The following is a 25,543-nucleotide window of genomic DNA, read 5'->3' on the forward strand; positions in this document are numbered from 1 at the left end:
AAGCTGGGGGGGTCTCACCCAGCACCACGCAGGCTCTTCAGGGACCATCTTGCCCTACCCTTTACGCCATGTCAGCAGCACCCCATGTCCCCGTCGTGCCACGCAGCCTCTCGCTGTGTCGCCCGTGTCCCTGGGGGCGTCTCGTGGGTAAGGACCCCTGGGCCAGCTGGGACCCCCGCGCTGGCCACGTCGGACGTGACCTTGCAGGGAGCATCCTCTGATGGAGAACACCTTCTGACACGGAGCGGTCAGGGACCAAAGCCACCACCACGTCCTCGGGGGGTTGGTGTTTTGCGGCAGGAGAGAGATGAAACAGAAGCTGTGATTCCTGGGCAGGTGGGCACAGCTGGGTGGGTGGAACCCGACCCAAAGCCAAGACCCCTGGGGACTTGCCGGGGGGTCCCCTGTGCCTTGGGGCTCTCGCCGCCCTGCGGTTTCCATTTCTAGGTAGATTCTGGTGGGGGCTGCTGGGATTGCGAGCATCAGCATGAGCTCGATGCGGTTGTCCCCAAAATCTCCCACTTTGAGTCCAGTTTTGTGCAAGAGAAACAGGGAAAGGGTGTGATGACGATGTCCTGCCATCGCTTGATGGGGACAGCAGCGCTGGTGGGATGGGGTGGGCAGCCGGAGAAGTGGTTTCGTCAGGATAATCGCAGTCATTCCCCGATTTCCTTCACATTTTCCTTCTGGAGGGGGATGGTGGCAGGGACCAGCTCTGCCCTCAGCCGTGGCCCGATGCCTGGCGTGGGGAGCTCAACACCACAGCCCCCTGCTGCTTGCCCGCACCAGGTCACCTCATTCGTGGCACCACGTATGGATCTCTCCCACCCAGGCCATGTCACCTCATTCATGCCACCGCGTATGGATTAACCCCCAGGACCGCAGCCAGACGCTGCTGCTCGGCAAGAAAATGCCCTTTCCCTGCTCCTGCTTCCAGGCAAGGAGGGAGCTGAGTCCGGGGGGGCTTCGCCTCTCCGGGGAGCAGCAGGCGGGTGCAGCAGCAGCCATGGGTGCTGGGGCACCCATCAGTGTGGACAGGGACGGGTCCTGCAGGACCAACCCTCGACACAAGCCTGTGGCTGCCCGGGTGCTGCCCAGTCCCGGGGCCCGGCTGCAGACAGCCCGGGGCCGCTCATGTTTCGGCTGCAAAACTTGGGCCACTGCTGCTCCGTTGGCTCCCGGATTTTTACGGCCGGGCTTCCAAGTGATGAAAGGCAAATTATTCACCCTGTAATAGCTCACTCCAACGTGGACCTAGGACTTTCCCAGGTTTTAGGGAACGTTTTCCCTGACACAGCCGCGTTAGCCCTGCATGAGGGCTTTGATGGAAGCACTGGAAATAGTTTCAAGCCCGGACAGCTTTGCCCCATGGTGCGTTTTTCCCAGTGCGATGCTCCGAGCAGCTCGGGTGCCTGGAGCGGAGGGGGATGGGGTGGAGAGAGGCAGCAGGGCCGTGGGTCACCACGCGGCACAGGCAAGTCCTCGCTGGAGGCCGTTGGCAGCGGGTGGGCTCCCAGATGACCCAGGGGGATGGGACGTGTCACAGGCTCTCGTCTGGCTGGAGGAAGCTTCTTGCTTACTCAGTGTGGTAAAAGCAGCTGGCACGGGGCCCCGGTGCTCGGGGGATGCTCTGCCAGATGAAATCTGGTCCCTGGGAAAAGCGAGGATGGAGCACATTCGATCTGGTTAGGATTCGCCAAACAGAAAAGGGCTGCTTGAATCATAAAATCACCCCTTGCCGTCTGACACAGTTTGCAAAACGTGAGAACAACTGGTCCTGCTTTGCTCTGGGCTGCTAACCAGGCATGCCGGAGCCTCCGCGCTGTGCTGGGGAGAGGCGGCCAGGGGTGCTCGGGGAGCCCGACGCAGCACCCTGGGTAGCCCCAAGCTGGGTGAGCATCCTCCCTGTCCCGCCAAAGCTGGTGCTGGAGACTACTGAGATCTGCAGTGCCCATCTCTCCTCCACCATCACATCCCGCAGGTGCAGCAGAAGCCCCGGGCAGCCCCGCGGGGGCTGGAGGAGCAGCCGGGACGTCCCCGTGGTCACTCGGGGTTTCTTTCCCTTCCTGGCCCTCGGCTCCACGGCAGAGCCTGGGTGAAAGCTGGCAGAGGTAGGGGGGAATCACCGCAGGACCTCAGCGTGGGGAAGGCTGTGCTGCAGCTCCGAGTCAGGGTGACACCAGTACGGTGCTGGGTCCCTCCTCTATGGCCGCCATACCGGGATGGCTGAGGGCACGGGCGGGTGGGACCCGCTCCCCGTAGCCTGGGGCTCCAAAGCACAGCGGGAAGAGGCTGGATACGGTTTGTTCCTGCTGTGCTTCCCCGATCTACAGCGTCTTGCTTTGCTGTGAGCATCGCACCCACCTTGCTGCCATGTGGGAAGGGTGGGCGATCCCTGTGCTGTCCCGGGAGGGCTCTCGCACCCACGGAGCAGCCCGTGCGTCCTCACTGCTTCGGCACCGGACCTGGCATGCGGGAGAGGCCAAGGCACCCTGGATGTCTCGGGCTGCTCCGCACCTTTCTGCAGGGAAAGGGACGGGTCCCTGCGGGGCTGCACCCATGGACCCAGGGGCTCGCCAGCCCCCTGCACCCTCAGACTGGGCAACCCCAAGCATTTAGGCTCTCTTCCCTCTGGGGCACAGCGGGGTAACAGGAGCATGCTCACGACTGTCCCCGAGCGGGGCAGGGCTGGGGACCGGGCAGCTGTGGCACGGGGCTGGGACCAGGGGTGCGGTGGTGAGACCGGCCAGAAGCATCCCCCGGGCTCGGCTGCGTCGCGCTCTGCCAGCTGCCCCTTCCCAGGAGAATTTCGTTTCCTCATATGAAAAGCCACTGCCAGGGCGGGAAGCCGGTGACATTTTGGTGGCCGCGGGTTTGCCAAGCTCTGCGTGTGCTCGCTGACAGTGGTGGGGTGCCCAGCGCTCCCTGGCCAGGAGCTGGGGACCGTTCGGTGCTCCCGCCCGGCACTGGCTGCGGGAGCTGGCGGGGTTTTCTCCCACAGATGATGGCAACTGAAGGTGCCTCTTGCCTTGAGCTCGTCCTCCCTCCTCCACCCTGGGAACGTCTTAAGATCGCGGCCGGGCTGCTGCAGCCTGGGTTGCACAACCCCGGGTCCTTTGTCCTTGGCTTATCTGCCTTATCGAGGAGGAAAAGATAACGCGGCATCTTCGGTGCCCTGCAATCGAGTGCGTTTCTCAGGCTCGTAACTGCTTATCGGGTTCGATCTCTCACCGCGGCAAGGTTTCCCATGCACCTTTGTACTCCAAGAATGCTCCCAGGTCTGCTTTCAGCCTTGTGCAAAGCCTTTACGATGTGCGCTTTCTCCAAAACACCTCAGCCTTAATTGCCTAATTAGGGACGAGTCTCGGGCGTGCGTGGTCGCGATGACAGCTGGGCGCGGCTGCCGGGCTGCGAGAAGGGCTCTCCGCTTGCACAAGCGCTGCCGGAGCCCAGCGCCGCTCGGCCGGGAGCCAGCCGGGACGCGCACCCGGCTCCTCGCCCGAGGCCTTGGTCTTAGCCGGGGTGACACAGAGGGACCGGGCCCAGAAATGGGGCCTGGGGGGCAGGATTTTGTGCAGAGGTACCCGGCTCCCCCGGGGAGCTTGGGTTACCCCGTAGCGCCCCGACACCGAAACCCCGAGGGTGCCCGGGGCTCAGGCGCGCGGGGACGGGTGGCTCCCAGCCAAGTCAGGGCTGTGTGGTCTGGGAAAGGGAATGGCCATGGGTTCAAATGAGAATTGCCCTGATCCTGCTCTGTCCTGGCTTCCCAGGCCCTCCCGTGCCCCCCGTCCCGCGGTGGGGGGTCCCAGTAACGCTGACCCGGGGCTGCTGCCTTGCAGCCGACAGAATAGGCTGTTGGGAGTACAGGTCACCGGTGTCACCATCACGGTGGCCTTTCAGTATGACCTCCGCACCGCTGAGGGCCTCTGGGTGGGCAGGGGAGGGTGCATGTCCCCCTGCCCCCGTAGGCAGCCCGTGCCGTGCCCCCTGTCCCTCCCGCGGGGCTCAGTCCCAGCATCCACACACAGGACCTCACGGTGGGGCACGCAAAAGCCCCCTGGTTTTTGGGCACCAGGACCCCTGCAGTGCCCCAGGGGGTGAGATGGGGCTTTGCCGTGGGTCTGCCCCACCGTCTCGGTGCCGGGGGCTGGCGGAGGGGGGTCCCTCCTGGTCTGGCGGGGCTCCTGCTGCACCCCACCTCGCTGAGCGTGGGGCCAGCCGAGCTCCGGGGAGCGCGGTGGTGGCTTGGGCACAAAGCAGGGCTGCTGCTGGGTGACAAGGACGTCTCCTGCGCTGCAGAGGTGGGATCCCACCACGGAGGGTGGCCTTGCTCAGCCCGGGGAGGAACCCAATGCAGAAATGAGCAGAACTGAGGTCCTGCAGCATCCCCTTTGCCCCGCGCACGGCAGCGCTCGCGGGGGGGTGAGACGTGCCCATGGGTGGGAGCAGCAGCGGTGCGTGCTGTTCCCGTGGGATATCAGCTCCCACGGCGAGCAGGGGTGGGCAGGAGCCGGCGATGCGGTGGGCAGGGTATGGCGGCAGCTCCTGGGGAGGGCGGGGGGAGATGGCTCTGCGCTGAGCAGGGCGGCCGGGTTGGGGATGGCACTGGGGGACGGGGACGATCCCCGCTGCCGTGGAGCAGCACGGCACTGACACGGGTGGGTGCTCAGCCCCAGGGTGCTGCGGGGCTCAGCCCCACATCAGGCTCCGTCATCCCCCGGGTGACCCGGGCAAGAGGGGGAGAGGTGAGCAAAAGGGCCTTTTATTTTCAAGATGTTTTATAATGGGATTATTAGTTCCCAAGAGGTGTTTCGAATTGATTCGGTAAGGGATCGCTTTCATTTCTCCTCCGCAGAGCTGCGGTGGGAACGCAGCCTTTGGTGCGACCCATCACAGAGCTCCGGAGGCCGGAGATCTGAAACCCCCCGGCACGCTGGAAGGCTGCGCTGGGCTCCCCGTGGCCCCCGGCACCCCACACGTGCCTCCGGCTCCGGCTCCGTGGTGCGCGGCATCCGGGCGAGCCGGGCTGCGGCAGCCGCTCTGCCAGGGAGGGCTCTGCCTGTCTCAAGGGGGAGAACGAAAAAAACCCCACTTCTTCAAAAAATCCCCCCTTTCCTCCAGGAAAACCCTTTTTTTCGGGGGGATCTGACCTTTTCCCGGCGCACCCGGCTGGCACCCTGAGCCTGGCGCCCGGTGGCCCTTTCGCCACCGCAGCGAGGGGAGCGCAGGCATCTTCAAAAGCCCTGGAAGGAATTTGGTGGGAGGGGGAGAAGGGGTTTTACAAGCTCCCATTCAAAAATGGTCACTTTGAAGTGATGTAGCGTTTTCAGCCCTTTGAAGAGCCACAATTAGGAGGGGGCTGGTGCGGGCGAAAGGCAAAACCGCTGGGTGAGCATCACGGCCTTTCTCTCCCCTGGCTTTTAGGGGATGAACTTTTCCTCCCCGCCTGCCTTTTTCTCACGAGCCCATGGGGGTGGGAGCGGGGTGTCTGGGGGAGCTGGGGGTTTCGCCACCCCCCCGGGCAGGGAAGCAGGGGGTCTGCCCTTGGCTTTGCCCACCTGCAGCACGGCAGCTGATGGAGCGTGGCAGTGTCCCGGCGCTGGCGGGGCTGGGGTGCTGTGCGGTTGGGCTGGGGAATTTTGGGGGGGCTCCACGGTGAGGAAAGGCGTTGGCGCAGCTTGGGTGTCCTTGTGATTGCGGTTGGATCTCAAGGTCCAAGCCAAGGTGCAGGTCCCTCCCATCAGGGTCCTGGAGGCAGATGCCGAGGTCAGGTGCTCGAGAGCGGGCACGACGCAGAGAACAAGGAAAGAAAGGCAAATTTGTGTTCGTGTGTTATAAACTGAAGAAAAACAAGTGACGGCCCAGGGTTATGCGGGGAGTCTGCGCTTCGTCTGCTCGGAGGTGCAGCCCGCAGCTCGGCCTTCTCAGCGCCCGGTCCCTGCACGCCCAAGCTGCAGGCGCCCCGTGCCCGCGTGCAGGGCAGAGGGAGGCAGGGACGGGATCTCCCGCCACGGAGATCTGCCACCCGCTGACGGGCTCTGTCCCGGAGCAACCCCCGGGAATGGGGCTCTTCCTCCGTGGCCCCGCTCCGGCCAGTGCAGGGATCTCCTGAGAGCAGCCCGGGTGCTTCACCACATGCCAAAAACTGGAGAAAATGGGAAACTGAGGTGGCTGTTTTTTCTCCAGGAACAGATTTAGGTGTCCCACGCAGACACAGAGGCTGCAGGAGAGGCGCATCCAGGCTGCGGGGCGCTTGCCCAGGGCACAGCGATGGCGAGCCCAGCTCCTGGTCAGTGGCTGGGACTGGGCTTGGGGCTCCTTCCCCTCGTGTTGGGGCAGCGGCCCCCGGACCTGCGCCGCTGCTGGGCTGCGTGGTGGTCCAGGGCTGGACTGCAAACCGCCCCGAGAACATCTCCATGGCAGTCCTGACCCTGAGCGTGGCTGTTTGCTGGGAATGGGGGGTGCCCGTGGCTGGTCATCTCCTCTGGGGAGGTGTGGAAGGTCCTGGGGGGCTCTGGGGAGCCCCACTGCACCAGGGGCTGGCGTGAGCTGAGCCTCCCGCACCTCTCCCAGGCTGTGGCTCTTTCTGCTGCTGTGCTGGTGGGTCCAGGCCCTGCTGGGCAGCTGTGGGGCGGCTCTGCTGGGATGGGGTGGCCATTCCAGGGCTGTCCTCAGCTTTGCTTTCTCCCGCAATAATCACCAGCACGTCCCAGGTCCTGACAGCACTGGGATGCAGGGAATGCGGGTGTCCGGCTCCGTCACAGCGGGCTCCCGACCAGGCTCCGGCTGGTCCTCGGAAGGGGCAGGCTGGATGCCCCAGAGGTGCGGCTGGAGCGGCGCAGGATGCTTTTTGTAGCCTTAATTGATGCCTGGGCAGGACAAGTTCGTCTGTCCCCCCACCAAAAATGCGTCATCCCGCAGCAATAACTGCAGCCAGGTGTCCTGACAGAGGGGACACAGCTCAACCCTCAGCTTCCGCCGCCCGGACCCCCCGACCTGCCATGCCCCGGCCGTGGGGTTTGTGGCACGCCGTTGGCGATGGCAGCCATCCGCCCGCCCGGCGCGGCCATGGCTCGGCCATGCGGGGACGGCTGGTGGGACACGGCTCCACGTCGCACCCCACCGTGCCCCGTGCCCAGGCTGTGTGGCGGGAGGGGGTTGTCACGCACACCCCAGCGCCCGGCGTCCTCGGGCAGGCTGCGAGAGCTGTGGGTGTCATGACCAGTGCAGACAGCTATTAATGGTGGGTTTTTTTAATTAAAGAAGCAGTAAGGGCTTCCTTGGCTGTTTGCTTGCCCTGTAGTATAGCTGGAGGGGTGGGGCACAGCCCGTCCCGTAGAGCAGCCTTTCCTGACCTGTGACAGGAGGCAAAACCATTGTGCCCAGTACGGCAGAAGCACTGGTGCAGTCACCCAGACTGGAATAGCTCCCAGGACCACGGCAGACCCCGCTGCTGCCCGGGCAGCAGCAGGACACGGTGGAGGAGCTGCGGGAGGAGCCGGGCAGCTGCTGGGGAGCAGGAGGCTGCACAGGTGCCAAGCTCAGGGCAGGCAGTTGGTGGATGCCGGTGGCCACGTTCTCCCAGATTCACGGGATCACAGAATCACAGAATGTTCGGGGTTGGCAGGGCCCTCTGGGGATCCCCCAGCCCAACCCCCTGCCCAAGCAGGGTCACCCAGAGCAGGCTGCACAGCACCACATCCAGGCGGGGCTGGAATATCTCCAGAGAAGGAGACTCCACAGCCTCCCTGGGCAGCCTGGGCCAGGGCTCCGTCACCCTCAGAGGGAAGAAGTTCTTCCTCGGGTTCAGCTGGAGCTTCCTCTGCTTCAATTTGTGCCCGTTGCCCCTTGTCCTGTCACTGGGCATCACTGGAAAGAGTCTGGCCCCGTCCTCCTGACCCCCACCCTGCAGATATTTATGGGCATTTCGAAGGTCCCCTCTCAGCCTTCTCTTCTCCAGGCTGAACAAGCCCAGCTCCCTCAGCCTCTCCTCGTAGGAGAGATGTTCCAGTCCCCTCCTCATCCTCGTAGCCCTGCACTGGACTCTCTCCAGTAGCTCCTCATCTTTATTGCACTGGGGAGCCCAGCACTGGACACAGCACTGCAGATGGGGCCTCCCCAGGGCAGAGTAGAGGGGGAGGAGAACCTCCCTCGACCTGCTGCCCACACTCCTCCTCATGCACCCCAGGATCCCGTTGGCCTTCCTGGTACCCAGGGCACGCTGCTGTGTGAGCAGGATGCTCCTCTCTGGGATGCAGGGCAGAGCCTGGACTCGCTGCAGGGATGACGAGCCCCTCACAAGCGTCATTCAGGTGGCTGAGCACAGACCCTGCTCATCACACCAGTGGCTGATGGTTTATCTGCTGTCTCCTCTCCGCGCAGGCTGCCTGGTGAGGTGTGAGGAGAAGCCCAGCCAGAGCTGCGATGCCGCCGTGCCAGCCTGCGACGCAGCCCAGCCCAGCTACGCCCGGCACGCCGAGGAGCCGGAGCAGCGCGGGGCGGCCGTGGCACTGGCGGGGGGCACGGTCCTGCAGCTCGCTGCCATCCCCCCCGGGGTGCTGGACAAAGCCGAGCTCACCGACTTCTACTGCTGCACCCGCTGCGGGAAGGTGTTTTGGGAAGGGTCCCATTTTGGACGCGTCGTCTCCCAGTTTCAGGATGTTCTTGTCGCCGCCGGGGACGAGCGGAGCGTCTACAAGCTGAGCTGAGGGGCGTGCGGGGAGCTCGGCAGCGGGACGGGGACCGTGGGGACGCACCCCCCGGTGAACCTCAGCAGGTTTTGGGCCGTGGGGTTGCGGTGTGAGGCTGGAAGCAGGGGGCTCTCGTTTCAGGGCCCGCCATGGAGGGGTCTGTCATGTTTGCACTGATGGATCACGACAGCCCCAAAAATACGTGGCCTCCATGAGATCATTAAACCAGAAATGGCCGGGGAATGGACCCTTTGCTTCATTTCTGCCTCCCTGCACGCTGGGCATGGCGAGAGGGTGGCAGAGCTCTCCCAAAATGTCACCCAGGCAGTGCCAACCGGTGGCACCCATCAGACCCCAGCACCCTCACCCCAGTGCCCCTCTGCCGGGTCGCTTGTGTTGGGGAGCCAGGAGCTGCGTCCCCAACCGGAGCCCAGGGGGGAGGGAGCACCTGGGGTGCCCAGAGCGCTCCCCAAGCCCATGGGACACATGTCACGCCACGACCTGTCCCCAGCGTCCCCTCTCACCCTGGTCCTGCTCTGCCAGCAGCGTTCCTCGGAGGTGATGGGTGGGCGCAGGCGTGGGGGCCCGGGGGTGCTGAGCACTGCTGGGCGGCCACAGGGAAACCTCTGGGTGCAGCGCGGTGCCCGATGGCACCCGCATCACCCCGTGCTGGAGCCGGGGATGCCCCGGCGGAGCTGCACTGGTCGGAGGGGGGGTCCCATTGATGCCAAAGCTGGGGGGTCAGCAGCACTCCCCTGCCTGCCTCCCCCCAGGGGGCCCACCAAGCTGCCCCATGCCTGAGGTTCTGCGGGGTGCACACAGCAGTGGCTCTGAAGTGTGTGGTCCCACCATCGCCATCGGCAGGGTCACAGGCAGGGAACAGCCACCATCCGGAGGAGGGGAGCCTGGCCACGTCGGCCCTGCAGCTCCGGGCGCTGCCGTCCGCTGCCTCCCGGCCCAGGGACGGGCTTCAGCCGCAGCACCCTGCCTCTGAGGAGTGTGTGACGAACGCCTCCTCTGATCCCCGTTCCCCGCTAGCCCGTGGTGTTACAGCTGAGGGGACCCGAGGCGCTCCGGGCTCAAGTGTGACATTTACAGGCCAGTGAAATGCCTGCCCAGCAGCGCGAGGCTCGCTTTCCCTCCCCGTGAGCTCCCGGCTGTGCGCTGCCAGGGGCTCCTTCCCGCCCAGGGACATCTGACCCCCCAGCTCACCCCTTTGGCAAAAAAACCCCTTTTTCCACTTTAAACATCCCTCTTTCCATAGGCTCCTGCCTGGGCATTAGTACAAGTGACCCTAAAAGGTGACTGTCCCTGCACTGTGCCTCTTCTCTCTCCAGCGGTCTCTGCCAAGCCCTGGCCATGGGCACAACCCCCTGGTGATACTTTGCATGGTCACAGTGTGGCATTTTGTCCTGATTTCGTAGAATCATAGAATCATAGAATGGGTTGGGTTGGAAGGGACCTTAAAGCTCACCTGGTTCCAACCCCCTGCCATGAGCAGGGACATCTCCCACCAGACCAGGTTGCTCAGAGCTCCATCCAACCTGGCCTTGGACACTGCCAGGGAGGGGGCAGCCACAGCTTCTCTGGGCAACCTGGGCCAGGGCTCCACCACCCTCATGGGGAAGAGTTTCTCCCTAATATCTAACCTAAATCTGCCCTCTTTTAGTTTACAGCCGTTCCCCCTCGTCCTATCACTACACCCCCTTGTGCAAAGCCCCTCTCCATCCTTCCTGTCGGCCCCTTCAGGCACTGGCAGCTGCTCTAAGGTCACCCCGGAGCCTTCTCTTCTCCAGGCTGAACAGCCCCAGCTCCCTCAGCCTGTCCTCGGAGGAGAGGTGCTCCAGCCCTCGGATCATCTTCATGGCCTCCTCTGACCCCGCTCCAACACATTTCCATCAGAAGATGGCAAAGGACCCCTGTGCCCACCCTGTGCCCACCCCTCTGTCCCCATCTCCCTCCAGCCAGGGCCACTCACCACCCCTCGCCTGCTGCCATGGAGCCCCGTTTGTTTCAAGTGGAAGCGTGAAGTAACAGCACCTCCTCCACCAGAGATGAACAAAGTCGAGTTGGCCACTGGCAGCAGCACGATGGCAGGGACTGTCACCATGGCAGCACACACGATGGGCCCTGCGTGTGCCTGAAGGTGAGGACCCATTTTGGCAGGGCACGGGTGCTGAGCCTGGCCCTTCCCATCAGAATGTGCTGGGGTGTGAGTCTGGCTCCAGCCAGAAGCAGCTACCAGCATCTCTGCATCCCAGGGCCCGTTGGGGGGTTATTTTCCCTCCTTCCCTGCGTTTGACTTGGCAGAGCTTGGAGAGGAAGCCTCCTCCCTGGCTGAGCATCACTGTCGACATCACCACTGCCGGAGAGTGGTCACGCACCAGCGAGACCCTGCCCCGGGCCCTGCTCTCCTTGCAGAGCAACAGACAGGCTGCAGCAGCAGTTGGTATTTTGACGCTGGCTGCTGCAGGTTGGCCCTAAATCCACTTTTTCTCTCATCCCAGCCTGGTTTTGAGGGTCGCAAAGCGAAGCCTCGCTGATGGTGCCCCAGCACAGTGCAGCCCCTACGCACGGAGGACTTGGGACCATGTCTCCTGCTGCCAAGGCTTTGGCTACATGGGGACACTGGGTCTGCGGGCATTTCCCTGGGGAATCGCTGCACCACTGCCTCTCCTCTCCTCTCCTCTCCTCTCCTTTCCTCTCCTCTCTTCCTCAGCTTCCCGAGGGGCTGGTGGCCATTCGCCCTTCCAGGCCAGTGGGTGCAGGGCACCAGGGAGCCCACCACCCAAAAATGGTTTGTTTGGGCAAAAACTTCCCTCCCTGACATCTTCATCACCTCCTTTGCTGCCTCTCTCGCTTTGCCCTGGAGATGGCTGCTTCCTCAAGAGATGGGCAGGAGAAAAAGGGATTTTGCCACTTGGCTGGAGGCTCCCGGGGCCTGGCACACCTTCCTGCACGTGCATTGGCACCTCCAGCCGTGGGGATTATTTCTCCTAATGGGATTAAAATGCCTCCTGCTGATCTCACCCTTGGTGGCCATCATTTTTCCATCGATTCTTCCTGTTTTCCTCCTCAGTTGTCTGTATTATTTGCATGTAACCTGAAGGAACTGTGTGTCATGTCCTGGTTTTCCAGCCCTGCGCTCTCTCTAGGTGTTAAGGTATTTTTCTTTGTTCCCTCTTTAGCTAAAATGGGAATTTCTTCTTTGCTTTTACCCCCAGGTCATTTTTGTCGTGGTTCTGGTGCAACGGTTTGGGGCCGGGCGGTGACAGCGGAGGAGAAGCCGTGTTCTGCTAACCTGGCATCGTTAAACCTCCCTGGCCCGGCAGCTGCTCGTAGGGCACCTGGTGCTGGAGAACTGGCACGCAGAGGGACCCAGTGTCCACTTTGTGGGTGATGGTGCAGCCAGCTGGAGATACAGATTGGGTTTTGTGTGCCGTGGGCCGAGCTCCCATCTTTGGGCCATAATTACCTTGTCGTGGGCCATCAGGACGAGCTCCAGTATGGAATCCCGTGTCGGTGCAGGGCTTTGGCGTTAGGAAATGGCACCCACGACAACAGGTTTTCTGCCTCTCCCTGATGGGTGGATGTTTAAAAACTGTCCCCCGTTCCCAATGGCAGCGCCAGAAGCAAGCGCCTTCCTTCCGAGCCGCTGAGGTCCCTCCGGCCCGCGTCCCCTCTGCTGCTGTGACAGGACAGTGGCCTGGCTGGGACACGGGCACGCTCGCGCGGAGATGCCTCCAGCGTGCCAGCTGCAGTCCTGGCAGTGTGGACAGAGAAGAGCAACGAGGCTGGTGAGGGGGTCTGGAGAACAAGTCTGCTGAGGAGCGGCTGAGGGAGCTGGGGCTGTTCAGTCTGGAGGAGAGGAGGCTGAGGGGGGACCTTCTTGCTCTCTACAGCTCCCTGACAGGAGGGTGAAGGGAGGTGGGTGCTGGTCTCTTCTCCCAAGTAACCAGTGACAGGATGAGAGGAAATGGCCTCAAGTTGTCTCAGGGGAGGTTTAGGTTGGGTATCAGGAAAAATGTTTTTACTGAAAGAGTGGTCAGGCATTGGAATAGACTGCTGAGGGACGTGGTTGAGTCCCCATCCCTGGAGGGGTTCAATAAAAGTGTCGATGTGGCACTTCAGGACATGGTTTAGTAGGCATGACGGTGTTGGGTTGGCGGTTGGACTTGATGATCTGCAAGGTCTTTTCCAATCTATGATTCTATGATTCTATGACCGTAGCGTGAGTCTTCTCATCGATTGGTGCCACCAGCTCTGAAGCTCTCCATCCCTCTGTCCCCTCATCCCTCCACCCCTCCCTCCAGGAAGGCTGCACGAGGCTGCCAGGACAGTTTTCCCCCTTCAGCCCTCAGGTCTCCAGGCTGGGTGGCAGGGGACCTGTGGCGAGGGGCACACGGGATCCCTGCTGACGGACCCACAGCACCCGCCTGGGGCATCCGCTGCCCTGTGGCTGCAGGGTGCTGTGTCAGGCCCCCGAGGACGTCCTGCCGCTCTCAGCCTTGGGCTGGTGCTGTGGCTCTGCGGGTTTTGTCCCGGTGTGACCAGATGACCTGTTCAATCCCTGGAAGCGGCACGTCCCCACCTTCACCCGCCTCTGGTGCCAGCACCCTGGATGCGCCGCAGAACAGCCGTCGGCTCCTCCAGCGCACGAGCCTCCTCCTCCGGGAATGCTCCTGGCTCGTGCCTTGCCATGTCCGTGCGGGCAGCCAGACCCCAACCCCCCTGGAGCAGCGCGTGGGGACCCTAAAGGGTGTCCCTTGAGCAGAGGGAGGACGAGGCTCATGCTTTGCCAGCAGCCCCTCTACATCAGTCACTGGTGGAGGGTACTGGTGGGGCCACCACAGCCGGTGAGCGTGGGACTGCCAGCGCTGGAGGCTGAGGACCCCAAGCCCCCTGGGCTCCACGCAGACTCCTCCGCGTGTCAGCGTCCTGCCGCTTCGGGGCTCGCTCCGGGAGGGCACACCCTGGGGATGAAGCGAAGCAGGAATGCTGCAGAGCCTCCCGCTGCCGGCCCTCGCGGTGAGCCGTGCTTCGGCGCGCGATGAGACGAACCTCTCCAGACCCCGTTTGGGGGGAAGCTTCTGAGTCACAGAAACGTCTGAGTCACCCCAGCCCCAGCCGGGAGCGGGGAGGTCGGAGCCGCAGCCCCGAGCCTCCCAAACGACGCTGCCAGCCAGCCCGTCGGCGTTCCCGGGCTTTGCTCACCGGGTTCGTGGGAGCTGTGGTTTCACGTCGGTCTGCGGAGGGGAGCTGGCGGGGGGGACAAGCGGGGCGCGCTGACCCTGTCCCTCACCCTGGGGACAGCTCCTGGCCATACAGCTGCCTGGAAGGGGCCCTTCCCTCCCATCCTGGGGACAGCAGGGTCACCTCCTGGCCACCTCTTGGACCTGGTCTCCCTGCCGTCTCCGTGGATGTGGGAGCGAGCTCTTGGGCTTGCAGCCTGGGCTGCTGGCAGTTGGCTGCGCTGGGGCAGGCTCGCCGCGGTGGGACTTGCTTTAGGAGGAGACCCACCCAGGGCAGACACCGGCAGGTCGTGTGGGCATGGCACGGAATGGCTCCCAGAGGGTCTCATCCAGCTCCTGGGGCTGGGGGCAGCAGCTGGGACCCAGCACAGCACCTCTCCCTTTCTGCTGCTCGCAGGAGGTGATGCCGAGGTGGGATCTGTGCAGCAAGGTCATCTCCGGTCATAGACACAGTCAGCACCAAACTCCATGTCGGACCAGCCTTGAGCAGCATCCAGAAAGTAATAAATTGTCCATTTTAAATGGTGGATACAGATCAAAGGGAATTAAACCAGCTTTTTAATCAGCCTACAATATTGGTTCCCTATCTGGCTACTTTAAAAAAAAAGAATTTAAAACCCCCATTGCCTGTGCCGTACTAATGTTGAACATTTGTTAGGGCAGTAATGAGCCCGGTGTGGTTTTATGGAACAGTTTGGGGTGTGTAGGAAGGGCAGCTCCCGCGCTGCTCTCGCAGGGACGCAGGCTCAGGGTGCGCTGCCGACGCCAAGAGCCCTTCGACCCCCCCGGTCGCTTCCCCCGCGCTCGGCTCCTGCCCTGCGTTGCCGCAATCGCGGGGGACCCTGTAATAAACGGCGCTGGGGAAGAGCTTTATCTCTGTTTTATCGCGGCAGCCTGAAGGAGACCGGCTGAGCACCGTCTCCCAGCCCGGAGAGATCACACGCTGCGTCGGATACCAGGCCGGTTCCTCTCCTCGCCTTGTGTACTCCTCGCATATCCTTCGGAGTTTGATGGGGACAAGGTGTTTGGCGCTCAGGCCGGCTTTAGTTTACAAATGAATATATCAACATTGTTCCTCATCAGGCAGGAATGCGCTTCCCTCCCTTCTCCCCCACCTTATCCCCATCCCCTTCCCAGCAAACTTCCTTCCTCCTGTAATCTGGAGCGGAAACCTCGCCGCATATTTGACCGGCTCGGAGAAATCAGCTCAGTTCTCCCTGGCGTGACTTTGTGCCTTGAACTAGAGCTGGCAGGTCCCAAAGGCAAGGCAGGGGAGGAGGAGGAGGGCGAGGGCTGTACCGCTGCCCGTCCTCGACGCGGAGCGGCTCTTCCAGCCGGATGCTCCGATCGAGCTCCCAGTTGCCGGGCTGCCGTTTTCAAACTGACCGGCGTGTTTCTGGGCACGGACCCAGGGCTGACAAGCCCGAGGCTGGCTGCAAGCTCGGGCCCTTGTGCTGCCCCACACCGCGGCAACGCTGCTCCCACGGGCCGGGGTCACCCCGGCTGGCCCCTCGCCGGGGGCAGGGGAGGAGAGGGGTGTCGGTGCCACGTGAGGGGGGACGTTGGCATCAGGACGATGTTTGCTCCCTGGGAAACAGCCCAGGACCGGACTCTTCCCATCAGCCTGCCAACACATGGGCATGACTCTGAGGCAAACGAGCCTCCACCCGCTCGCCAGGCGCACCACGGGGGGGACGGCTGTGCCACCCCCGAGCCCGCCTCGACCCCAGCGACGTCCCCACAGAGCGCTCCCCGGGTCCCCAGGCCGGTCCCAATGGGCTGTACCGCGTCTTCTGGGGGAACCGTGGGTTGGGAGCAGTGGGGCGACGAACCCCCCTCCCCGCAGCCGTCGCAAAAGAGCGACCACCCAGCACAATCCAGCAAGTGGCCCTGGGGACCGCGTGCCTCTGGAGATGGTGACGTCCTGGTGCGCAGCCCTGCACCGACACGGGACTCGGCACTGGAGCTCCCTGGTGGGACCTCAGCGGCTCGGAAGGAAGGCGCTTGCTTCTGGCGCTGCCATTGGGAACGGGGGACAGTTTTTAAACATCCACCCATCAGGGAGAGGCAGAAAACCTGTTGTCGTGGGTGCCATTTCCTAACGCCAAAGCCCTGCACCGACACGGGATTCCATACTGGAGCTCGTCCTGATGGCCCACGACAAGGTAATTATGGCCCAAAGATGGGAGCTCGGCCCAGGGCACACAAAACCCGGGTCTGTGTCTCCAGCTGGCTGCACCATCACCCGCAAAGTGGACACTGGGTCCCGCTGTGCGCCAGTTCTCCAGCACCAGAAGCCCTACAAGCGCTTGCCAGCGCTCCAGGCCGGTACCCGTAATGGTGCCAGCTCAGCAGAGCACAGGCTCGAGCCGAGGCAGCTCGGTACACGTGTGCTCGCCTGCGGCAGGGACGTCAGCCAAGGCGATGCCGCAGGGTGGCCCGGCAGCACCGGGACACCGGCGCCGCTCTGCCTGTGGCACCGGGCAGGAGCCCTCCAGCTCCCAGGGTGTCCCAACCGGTGGCCTTTCGCCCAAACGGCTTCTTCCCGCTGTCAGATACGGAGGTGGCGGGCTGCATCAGAGGAGCTGCAGCGTTTCCAGCGGGATGAGGACTGATAAGACGGGGCGCTGGAACAGTTAAAGGCCAAGGAGCAGCGTGACGCCCCAACCCACGCGGCCCGGCACATCACCACAGCCCCTGGGGTACTCCAGCCCCGGCCCCGCGGGCAGGGATGTCCCCGCCTGCGTCCCCCCGAGGACAGTGACCACGCGGAGGGTTACGACGAGTCTGGCTCAGGTTTTAAATCCTGTTCGTCGCAGGCTGGGAGGGAGGGAACGCGCGGAGCAGCATCCACAGTGGCGGTCCCCAGCCCACGTTCCCGTGATGGCCCCCACGGTGTGGGTGTTCCGGGAGGATGGGGGGTGCCTGCAGTCTCCCCTTGTCCCCACAGCTCCCCCGAACCGCCCAAAAGAGCTTTGCTCGTGGTGCCTTGCTCCGAGCAGAGGACACAGGGCACTGCACACGTGTCCTCACCGGGCGAGCACGAGGTTTCTCTGGCGAAGCTCAGCTTCTGGCTGGGTGCTACGGAGGGCTCGGGTGCGTGATGTGCCCACACTGCCTGGATGGGGAGAGCGTGAGGCCGGGCACATGGCCGGGCCCCTGCTTGCCCCCCGCTGTGAGCGGGGCAGCTCTCACGCAGCATGGGGGAAGGTTTTCCCCTGAGAACCCCCCCTGCAGCCCCTTCCCCGCTGCTCCCTTGCTGAACGCAGCCCCCCGGGGCAGGGCTCCCCTCCTCTCCCTCCCAAAGGTGGATCCCCACAAGGAGACCATTCTCACCCAGCACCTGCAGCCCCCCTGTGCCCCCCACCCTGCCTGCATCCCCGTGGCCGGGCAGGCGGCGTTGGCCGAGCCCCGCGTTTCCCCGCCGTGGCTCCGGCAACCGCTGTGCCAAGAAGCCGGGAGGCAAAGCACCGGCGGAGGAAGCCTTCGCGCTTCCTCCCGGCTCGCGGGGAGCCGAGCCCTCGCGCGCCTTTCGCTGGGTCTCTGCGCTGGGAAGAAAAGCTCTCGTCTTTCCCACGCTCTCCGACACATTTTAATGAATTAAGTGGGGGCACGCCCCCTCGCCGCCTGCCCCGGATCCGTCCCCCTGGCTCTCCGGCTCCCTTCAAGGAGGCCTCCGGGGGTGGCTGGACTCTGGCTGGCTCGTCTGCCTGGCCCGGAGGACGGGCACTGCTTGGTGTTTTTGGGAAGAGGGTTGCGGCGTGCCCGGCCCGATGCACCGGCATGGCTCCGAGCCCCTCCGGCGACGCTGGCGGCAGCCGTCCCTTCTCCTCCTGCCCGCAGGCTTCCATGAGCGGGGGAAAATTTGGTTGTCACGTCTCTTGAGGAGGGGAAATTTGGTCCGTGCCTCTCGGCGTGACCGTTGGCTCAAGGCATCGCAGCGCCGGGTCCCGCTCCCCGCCTCCCACTGCCGTCCGCAAGCGCCGGCGCTCGCCGCGGCTTCGCCTCTTCTGAGAAGAGAGCCGATAAATCACGGGTGGGAGTACTGGCTGCGCAGGGCCCGCCGAGCGAGCGCGGGTGGGAGGAAAGGGGCCTTCCAGCGCCTGCCACCAGCCCCTCCGCAGCCCCTCGCCAGCCAGCCCGAGCCGTGCCCCGCACCCGGCTCCTCTCCGGTGACAGAGCTGGGGCACAAACCGGAGCTGAAACGCAGGGTTTCAAAACCACCTTTTTATTTTCCTTTTTGTTTTCGGTTGTTTTTCTGCTGTTTTCCCTCCCTCCCTGGCGCCGGTCCCGGGCCGAGTCCTGCCCCCACCTGCCAGCCCTGAACATTTGCATGGCTGGGTCCCTGCCCAGGCGCTTGCTTTTTCTCACCAGTGTCACTGGCAATCGCAGATTTGCTTGCGAGGACGTAACGCTGGCCAAGCCCCAGACCGGGGAGGTGTGAGCAATCCCCACTCTCCCACGGCTCACCGAGAGGGCTCGACACCTCGCAGGCTACGGCCCGAACACGCACCAGATCAGCTGTCCCGGGATATTTAGGAGTGGAAAGGACGGGGCGAGTCGGCAGGAGCGGAGCCATGGCAGCCGCCATGCTGAACCACAGCACGGCCCGCTGCTCTCCCTCACCGGCTTCGCCGCGATGGGTTTGCTGGGTTTAGTGCCAGGGAACAGTCACAGGCTGCCGTGGCCTCAGCACCGAACGCTGCGGTGCGGCTGCGTGCGCTGCCGGGCTGTGCCGGGCCCCTGGGCACGACCGTGGCTCCCCGCGAGCCGCAGCACGTCCCGCTGCTCGCCCCGCGCGGCGACACGGCGCAGAGGAGGGCAGGGATTGCCATGGGGGTCCCCGCTGCCACCATGGCTGCGGTGACGGGGGCAGAGCCCGGGGCGCGCTCCTCGGGGGGACGGGGCGGGCAGGGGCTGGCTCCCCTTCACTGTCCCCAGGCGGACCTTGAGGCCCCAAGCCCTGAGCCCACCTCCGTGCCATGTGCCAGCACCGCGGGGGCTCCATGCCTCAGTGGCACTGGGGGGTCCTGGGAGAAGCTGCACAAGCACAGGACAGCAGAAGGAGGGTGCCTGCAGCCCCAAGCCCCCACCCGCCATCACATCCCAGTCCCCGCTCTTCCGCAAGAAGGACGTGCTCCGATACGAGGAGTTAAAGCTGTGACTGGGAGAGCTCCGGCCTGGGGAAACCAAAGGGGGTGAGGCATGGAGAGCAGACAGGGCTGGATGGGGCTGGGGTGGACATGGAGGTGGGAAAGGGACTGGGATGGAATGGGCATGGGGAAGGAGATGGGGATGTGGATGCTGATGGGGATAGGATGGGCAGGGATTGGATGGGGACGGAGATGGGGGTGGGCATGGGCATGGGATGAGGGTGGTGATGGGGATGGGATGGAGATGGTGAGCTGGGCACAGAGATGGGGATGGGAGAGGAATGGAGATGGGGATGGGATGGAGATGGTGAGCTGGGCACAGAGATGGGGATGGGATGGGGATGGGACAGGAATGGAGATAGGGATGGGATGGAGATGGGGAGATGGGCACAGAGATGGGCACGGAGATGGGGATGGGTGCGGAGATGGAATGAGCCAGCAATGGAGATGGGGATGAGAAAAACCAGCTGCAGAAATGGCCTTAGAGAAGCAGACCCTTACGGGAGGAGAAACAGGAGCTGCCTCACCAACTGCTGACAGCGCAGATCAGGCTGGTTCAACCCCCTCCAGCCAGGCAGCAGGACCCACCAAGGGCGGAAGGGTCGCAGCCCGCTCCAGCTGCTGCCTTCCCCTGACAGCTACGGGGAAAACCCACGGGAAAATGCCATGGGGCCAGTGGTGCCCCGAGCTCGCGCCTACCGTCACCCGGCCATGTGACGGACGGCTCCAAGCTGGCGCCTATCACCGATCGGGGCTGAATCCAGCAGTTGGCTGATTTCTCCCCTTCCATCCCCAACGGACGCCCCAGCACGGCCAGGTGACGACCAGCTGCCCTCGGTGCGGCCGCTGTCACCTCGGTTTACGACACGCTCCTTCCTTTCTTCCCGCTCTGGCCGACCAAATGCCCGGCAGAGGTGGCAAGCGCTGGCCCGGGGACGCCGCTTCCCACCCAGCCTCTGCCGTTTGCTCTCCGGTGGGCCAAACGGGCGCAGGGAGGGTCCCTCGGCTTGGGCTTGGGTTGGGGCACGATTTTCGGTACTTTTTGGGCCATTTTCCCACCCGCCCCCCGTGTCCACACCGCCCAGCGCTCCCGCACCGGGGGTCTGGTCATCGGCCGGGCAGCGGATCCCACCCCGGGCAAAGCCCCGGGTGACCCAACCAAGCCACTCCAAGACTGGCGGGACCTGGTGGGGGGCTGCTTCTCCCCCCAAACCCAGCCCCACCCGTGGACCCCCGGAGCCTTTGCGCAAGCCCCGCTGCGTGGCTCCCGAGGGGCTCAAAGCCCCCCAGCCCGGTTTGCCCACGGGGAGACGAACCCGCGGGCTTCACAGGGAAATCCCCCGCGGTGCCCCCCACCCCCGCGGGGCCGCCGGCTGCCGGCCGGGCTGGGGCGGGGGTCTGCGGGGCGCGGAGCCGCGGGGGGGGGCCCGGCCCAGCCCCGCACGCCTGGGCGGTGCTGCCCCCTGCCCGCGGCCCCCGCGCCCGGCCCGGCCGGCCCGAGCCGAGCCGAACGGAGCCGAACGGAGCCCCGAGCCGAGCCGGGAGCGCCCCCCACCGCCCTCACCCCCCGAGGGGGGCGTGGCTTCCCGCAGCGCCCCCGCCCCCTCCCCGCCGCGGCCTTTCCAATGGGCGCGCGCTCGGCGGCGCCCCGCCCCTCCTGCGTCGCGTCACGGCCGTGCCATTGTTATGCAAATATAAGGGTGGGTAAAAGGCGAGGCGCGGGGCCGGCTGCGCTCCAGAGAGGCCCGGGCGCGGCGGCAGTGGCGGCAGGAGGGCGGCGGGGCCCGGGGCCGCCAGCGGCAGCAGTGGCAGCAGCAGTGGCAGCAGCGCCGCCAGTGCCGCCAGCAGCAGCAGCAGCAGTGGCAGCAGTGCCGCCAGGAGCAGCGGCAGCAGCGCCGCCAGCACCAGCGGGCCCAGCAGCAGCAGCAGCGGCACCAGCACCGCCGGCAGCAGCAGGCCCAGCAGCACCAGCACCGCCGGCAGCAGCCGGCCCAGCAGCAGCAGCCGCCGCATGCCCCGGCGGGCGGAGGCGTCGCCGTCCATGCGGGGCGGCGGGGCGTGAGGCGGCGGCATGAGCCAGAGCGAGGTGTCGGCGTGCTCGGCGCCGCCGCCCAGCCAGCGCGTCTTCCAGGAGGCGGTGCGGCGCGGCAACACCAAGGAGCTGCAGTCCCTGTTGCAGAACATGACGAACTGCGAGTTCAACGTCAACTCCTTCGGGCCCGAGGGGCAGACGGCGCTGCACCAGTCCGTCATCGACGGCAACCTGGAGCTGGTCAAGCTCCTGGTGAAGTTCGGCGCCGACATCCGCCTGGCCAACCGGGACGGCTGGAGCGCGCTGCACATCGCGGCCTTCGGCGGCCACCAGGACATCGTCCTCTACCTGATCACCAAGGCCAAATACTCCGCCGGCACCCGGTGATGGCTGGGGTCACGCTGACCCCCCCAGCTCTGCTCCCCCGGCCGCCAAAGCTGCTCCCACCCAGCGTGGGGTTTATTTGGCGAGGGTTCGGGGGCCCCACGCAGCACACACCACCGGTCGCCTGCTTTTACGTGTTATTGGTTTGGCTTTTTGTTTTTTTGTTTATTTTTTTTTCCTTCCGAGGGTTGTTTTCCTACTGTAATATGTTTGGGTTTTTTGTTTGTTTTGTTTTTTTTTTTCCATCTACCTCGGCTGCACTCACAGTATTCACGGTTTCAGTTTGACATCTGGTCAGATGCTTTAAAGGCCCCCCCTGTCCCCTCCCCGCTAATATTTAATCCTCCCTCCCTGCCCCCCTCGCTCTCTCCGACTGAAAGTATTCTGGCTCAGACACGAATTCATTTCAACGCTCCCCAACCCCCCCCACCGTACCCAATCGGTGCCGTTGCCCCCGGGACGCGCTGGGGCTCCCTGCAGCCCCATCCCAGTGAGGAAGACCGGGGAAAAGCCTTCCTCCTCCTCCTGCAAGCTTCTCCCGGTGTTCTCCCACCGCTGATTTATTTTTCGAGGTGACTCCGTTGGAATATGACACACACACACACACAGTTTTCTCACCCCAGATTGCTTCTTTTTGTTGTTGTTTTTGTTTGATTTTGCGTTGGGTTTTCTGCCTTGGTTTTCTTTTTTTGGGTGTCCGAAGAAAAATCTGCGTCCTCACCCGCTCCTTTGAGTCCATTTAGCACGCGTGAGATCCCAGGAAAAGACATTGAATCCTTCTGGTTTTGTGTGTAAAGGGGGATTAGCAGATCCTGGACATTTTTCTTTTTTTTAAAAAAAAAAAAGTGAAATAAACTCTAGAGGCAGAGGATTTGCTTTTGCACAGAGAAGGGGCGCGAGCGCTCTCTGCTGCCTAGAGAGATGCCAGAAAACTACTGAAAATAGTTTGGGAACTTTTTTTTTCTTTTGGTGAAACTTGGATAACACTTCTCAATGCAGAACGATTCATTTGACGTGTATAGATTCACCCGCCTTTTATATTATATATATGCCAAAATATATATATTTATAAAAGAGAGGGAGGAAGAAGAGAAAGCCACTCGAAGTCGCATTTTGAAGTGACTGCACGTATAATCGCATATGCTGCTTTTTATTGCTATGGCACAAGAACATCCATTGGGAAAACGCGGAAAATTTCAGAAGTCTCCTTTCTCCCGCTGGTCTTTCAGCCCTCTGCTCTTCGTCTGCACTAAGACCATCCATATCACTGCCGTCTCCTCGCTCTTTCCTCTCTTGCTCCCTCCATCCAAACCATTACGATTAAAAAAAAAAAATAGTTACCTGCTGGTTTATTTGGGTTGTGTCTTAACTATTTATCATGTATGTATATATTTGCGGGTGGAGATTGTGAGCCTGGTTTTGTTTGAAGCTGGTGGTGAGTGTTTCAAAAATATGGTTTGGGAAATATGCTTTTATTTTTTTTTTTCCCCAGTCTTAAAACTAAAAAAAAACACCCCTTGAGTCTGCCATGATTGTTTCCCATTGCACTGAATGTTCTGCTTTGTCTCTGACTGTTTCACCTGCAGTTTGTTTTTGGTTTTCTCCACTTCAACAACTTGAGATGATTTTATAAAGCTCCAGACTTAAAGAAGAACAAGGGGAAAAAAAAAAAGCCCTGTCGAAAGCGTCTACTGTTCATGCTGTGATCGCAAGGAACTGCTGGGCCGGAGTCTTTCTGTGAGCACGGAAGGGGGTGTCCAGCTCTTCCCCTGGTGCTCCTGTGCGACAGCTACGGGGTGGGAACTAGATCTTTGCTAGCGAGGTTTTATCGTCGTTACCAGATGGTTGCACATTTATATATTTTTTTTTTGACTAAATGGATTTGCCACAATGAAATGTCATAACATTTATGACATGATATTAAAAAGTGTATTGTAAAGCCAAGTTCTAGATGGATTTTTAAAAAGAAATCTTGGTTATGAACCCAGTCTAAAGGGAGCTCTGTCCAGTGTTGTAAAGACAACATGATGTAACCCATATTTATATTTTTATAAAATACCTATGAAGACTGTGAATCTCCTGTGTGAATTGCTGGGTGAGTTGTTTAAGAAAAGTATTGTTCCTTTCCAGCCTCCTGGAGCTTTAGACACGCTGAGATTTTGGGAACCTGTACGTCGGGGAAGGGGGTTTGCTCTGAAATTGTGAGTTGATGTATTTTTACATCCCTTTGTATTTTACTGAAAAGCTGCTGCCCTTCCTAGTCCCTAGAGTTTCAATTTTCTATGCAACCCCCACATCCCCCCGTCTCTCTTGATCCTGAGAAGTAAAAGGGATGCAGATTGATTCAAATTGAAATGAGGGTCCCCCCGCCCCCCTTGTTGGCTCATCGTGCTGCTGACCCTTCACGCCAAAACGGGGAGTACAAGGAAAAAAAAAAACAGGCAGGTGGGGGAGGCTCTTTCGTGCATGACTGGTCGCCTTCCGGCAGTCATCTTTTTAATTATTATTATTATTTTTGTAAGAAGAATATATTGATAATGTCAGTGAAATAAGCAGACATTGAAGCTGATGCACAGATTGCTCCAGAAAGGAGTTTTTCTGTAGATTTTTCTTTAGATGCAAATACCTTTTTTAATTATGTTAATTAATGTTAAGAATTTTTAGGCTTATATTGAAGCTGTATGTGGGTCACTATATGATCATTTCTAACTGGATAAAGTCTGTACAGTACAGCATATTCCTGAGTGTATGATATAGACGTGTAGCCCCAGAGTGCGAAATTTATAAATAAATTTTTCATTGATCTTTTTATAAAAAAAAAAAAGGCTTTTGTTTATTCTTTCCTGGGTGGTTTTGGGTGATGCTAGGTGGCTCCCACGGTGGGGGGTGGCTGGCCAGACCCTCTGGTCCCTGCCTCAGTGTCCAGACCTGCAGCTCTTCAGGGGTTAAATGCATCTGTGGAGGGTGATGGTCAGGGTAGGTTTTGGGGGGCTGCTGGTGGTGCAGACCCTGCAAGCCCCTTCCCGAGGCTGGAGGAAGCTCCTGGGGTCGGGGTTGAGGGGGGCTCCTGGTTTACCCCATCGCAGCATTTGGAGGCTGGTGGAGGAGTGGTGGCTCAGACTGGAGCCTGGTGCTGGACCGGGCATGTGGGGTTTGAGGGGGCTCTGAAGAAGCCGCCTGCCCTGGGGGAGCGAGGTGGGAGCCCTGGGACCACCCAGGCTGGGTCCGTGGCAGTGGGGCACCTCTATGGGGCTGCAGCCTGGCCAGTCGAGCACACACGTGGCTCCCTGCAAACCTTCCCCGGCTTTTTTTATCCCCTTTCTGGGCCCCAATAAGGGTTTGAGGTGGCCGGATCCTCGCCCAGCCCTTGGACCGTGATGGTGGGGTCGCCTCCAGCTAGAAACTGATGGTGGCTGCAGCCACCCCCGGCCGGGCATGGGGTGAGGGCTGGCACGGGCTGAGGATCTCCATCCCCAGCGGCACCTCTGTCCTCTCGCGTGGCTCGGAGCGGGATGGTGCCCAAAAACGTGCTGAGCCCTGCACCTCTGGAGGCTTTCCAGGCAGGATCCGGTCGCTCCGGGAAGTGGGAAGCGCAGAGGCAGCCCCGTGCCCATGGCGGGGCTTTGGAGGCAGGCTGAGGTAAGCATCCCTCACTGACAGCAGTGCAGGGTTTTTGGATGAGGCTTTTTTCCATGCTGATAATTTTGCCAGCTCTAGAAATGCCTGAATCCCCAGGAGATTTGTGCCCGTGCCCAGTTTGGCTCTGGGGTGTGGGTCCCCAGGAGCAGTGCTCTGCAAATGGCTGTGGGGACGAAACCTGGAGAAAAGGCTTGGCGCGACCTTTCCAGGTTGGCCAACCTCCTCGCCGCCGTGCCAAGCCCGGAGCCATCCAGCGCCCGCGTGGGACGGTGCCTGGGATGGGCACAGCCGGGTGCCCTGGGGACACGCAGCCCGCCCAGGCCACAGCCCAGCGTGGAAAAGACGGGCACTGGGTGACGCGGCTGGTTTTTAGCAGGAGAGAAAAGATGATGC

At 62.1% G+C, this 25,543-nt stretch overlaps 2 protein-coding genes across 3 annotated transcripts in view; both read left to right on the plus strand.

The window, feature by feature from the left end:
- Positions 1-8,933, plus strand: part of EXD3 (exonuclease 3'-5' domain containing 3) — a 235,023-nt gene extending 226,090 nt beyond the window's left edge. For both annotated transcript variants that reach the window (XM_075439348.1, XM_075439349.1), the window contains exon 22: positions 8,383-8,933. In XM_075439348.1, coding sequence (XP_075295463.1) covers positions 8,383-8,708 — 326 coding nt within the window. In that variant the 3' untranslated portion in view covers positions 8,709-8,933. The remainder of the gene's footprint in view (positions 1-8,382) is intronic.
- Positions 8,934-20,874: 11,941 nt separating this feature from the next.
- Positions 20,875-22,851, plus strand: NRARP (NOTCH regulated ankyrin repeat protein). Its single transcript, XM_075439677.1, has one exon. The coding sequence runs from the start codon at positions 21,167-21,169 to the stop codon at positions 21,512-21,514; it is 348 nt and encodes a 115-aa protein (XP_075295792.1). The 5' UTR covers positions 20,875-21,166; the 3' UTR covers positions 21,515-22,851.
- Positions 22,852-25,543: the final 2,692 nt, after the last annotated feature.

Source organism: Opisthocomus hoazin, chromosome 19 (assembly GCF_030867145.1).
Source record: "Opisthocomus hoazin isolate bOpiHoa1 chromosome 19, bOpiHoa1.hap1, whole genome shotgun sequence".
Classification (NCBI taxonomy): Eukaryota; Metazoa; Chordata; class Aves; order Opisthocomiformes; family Opisthocomidae; genus Opisthocomus; species Opisthocomus hoazin.

Bases quoted from the DNA above. Each gene is read 5' to 3' on its own strand.
- NRARP (XM_075439677.1), top strand. From the start codon at position 21,167: ATGAGCCAGAGCGAGGTGTCGGCGTGCTCGGCGCCGCCGCCCAGCCAG.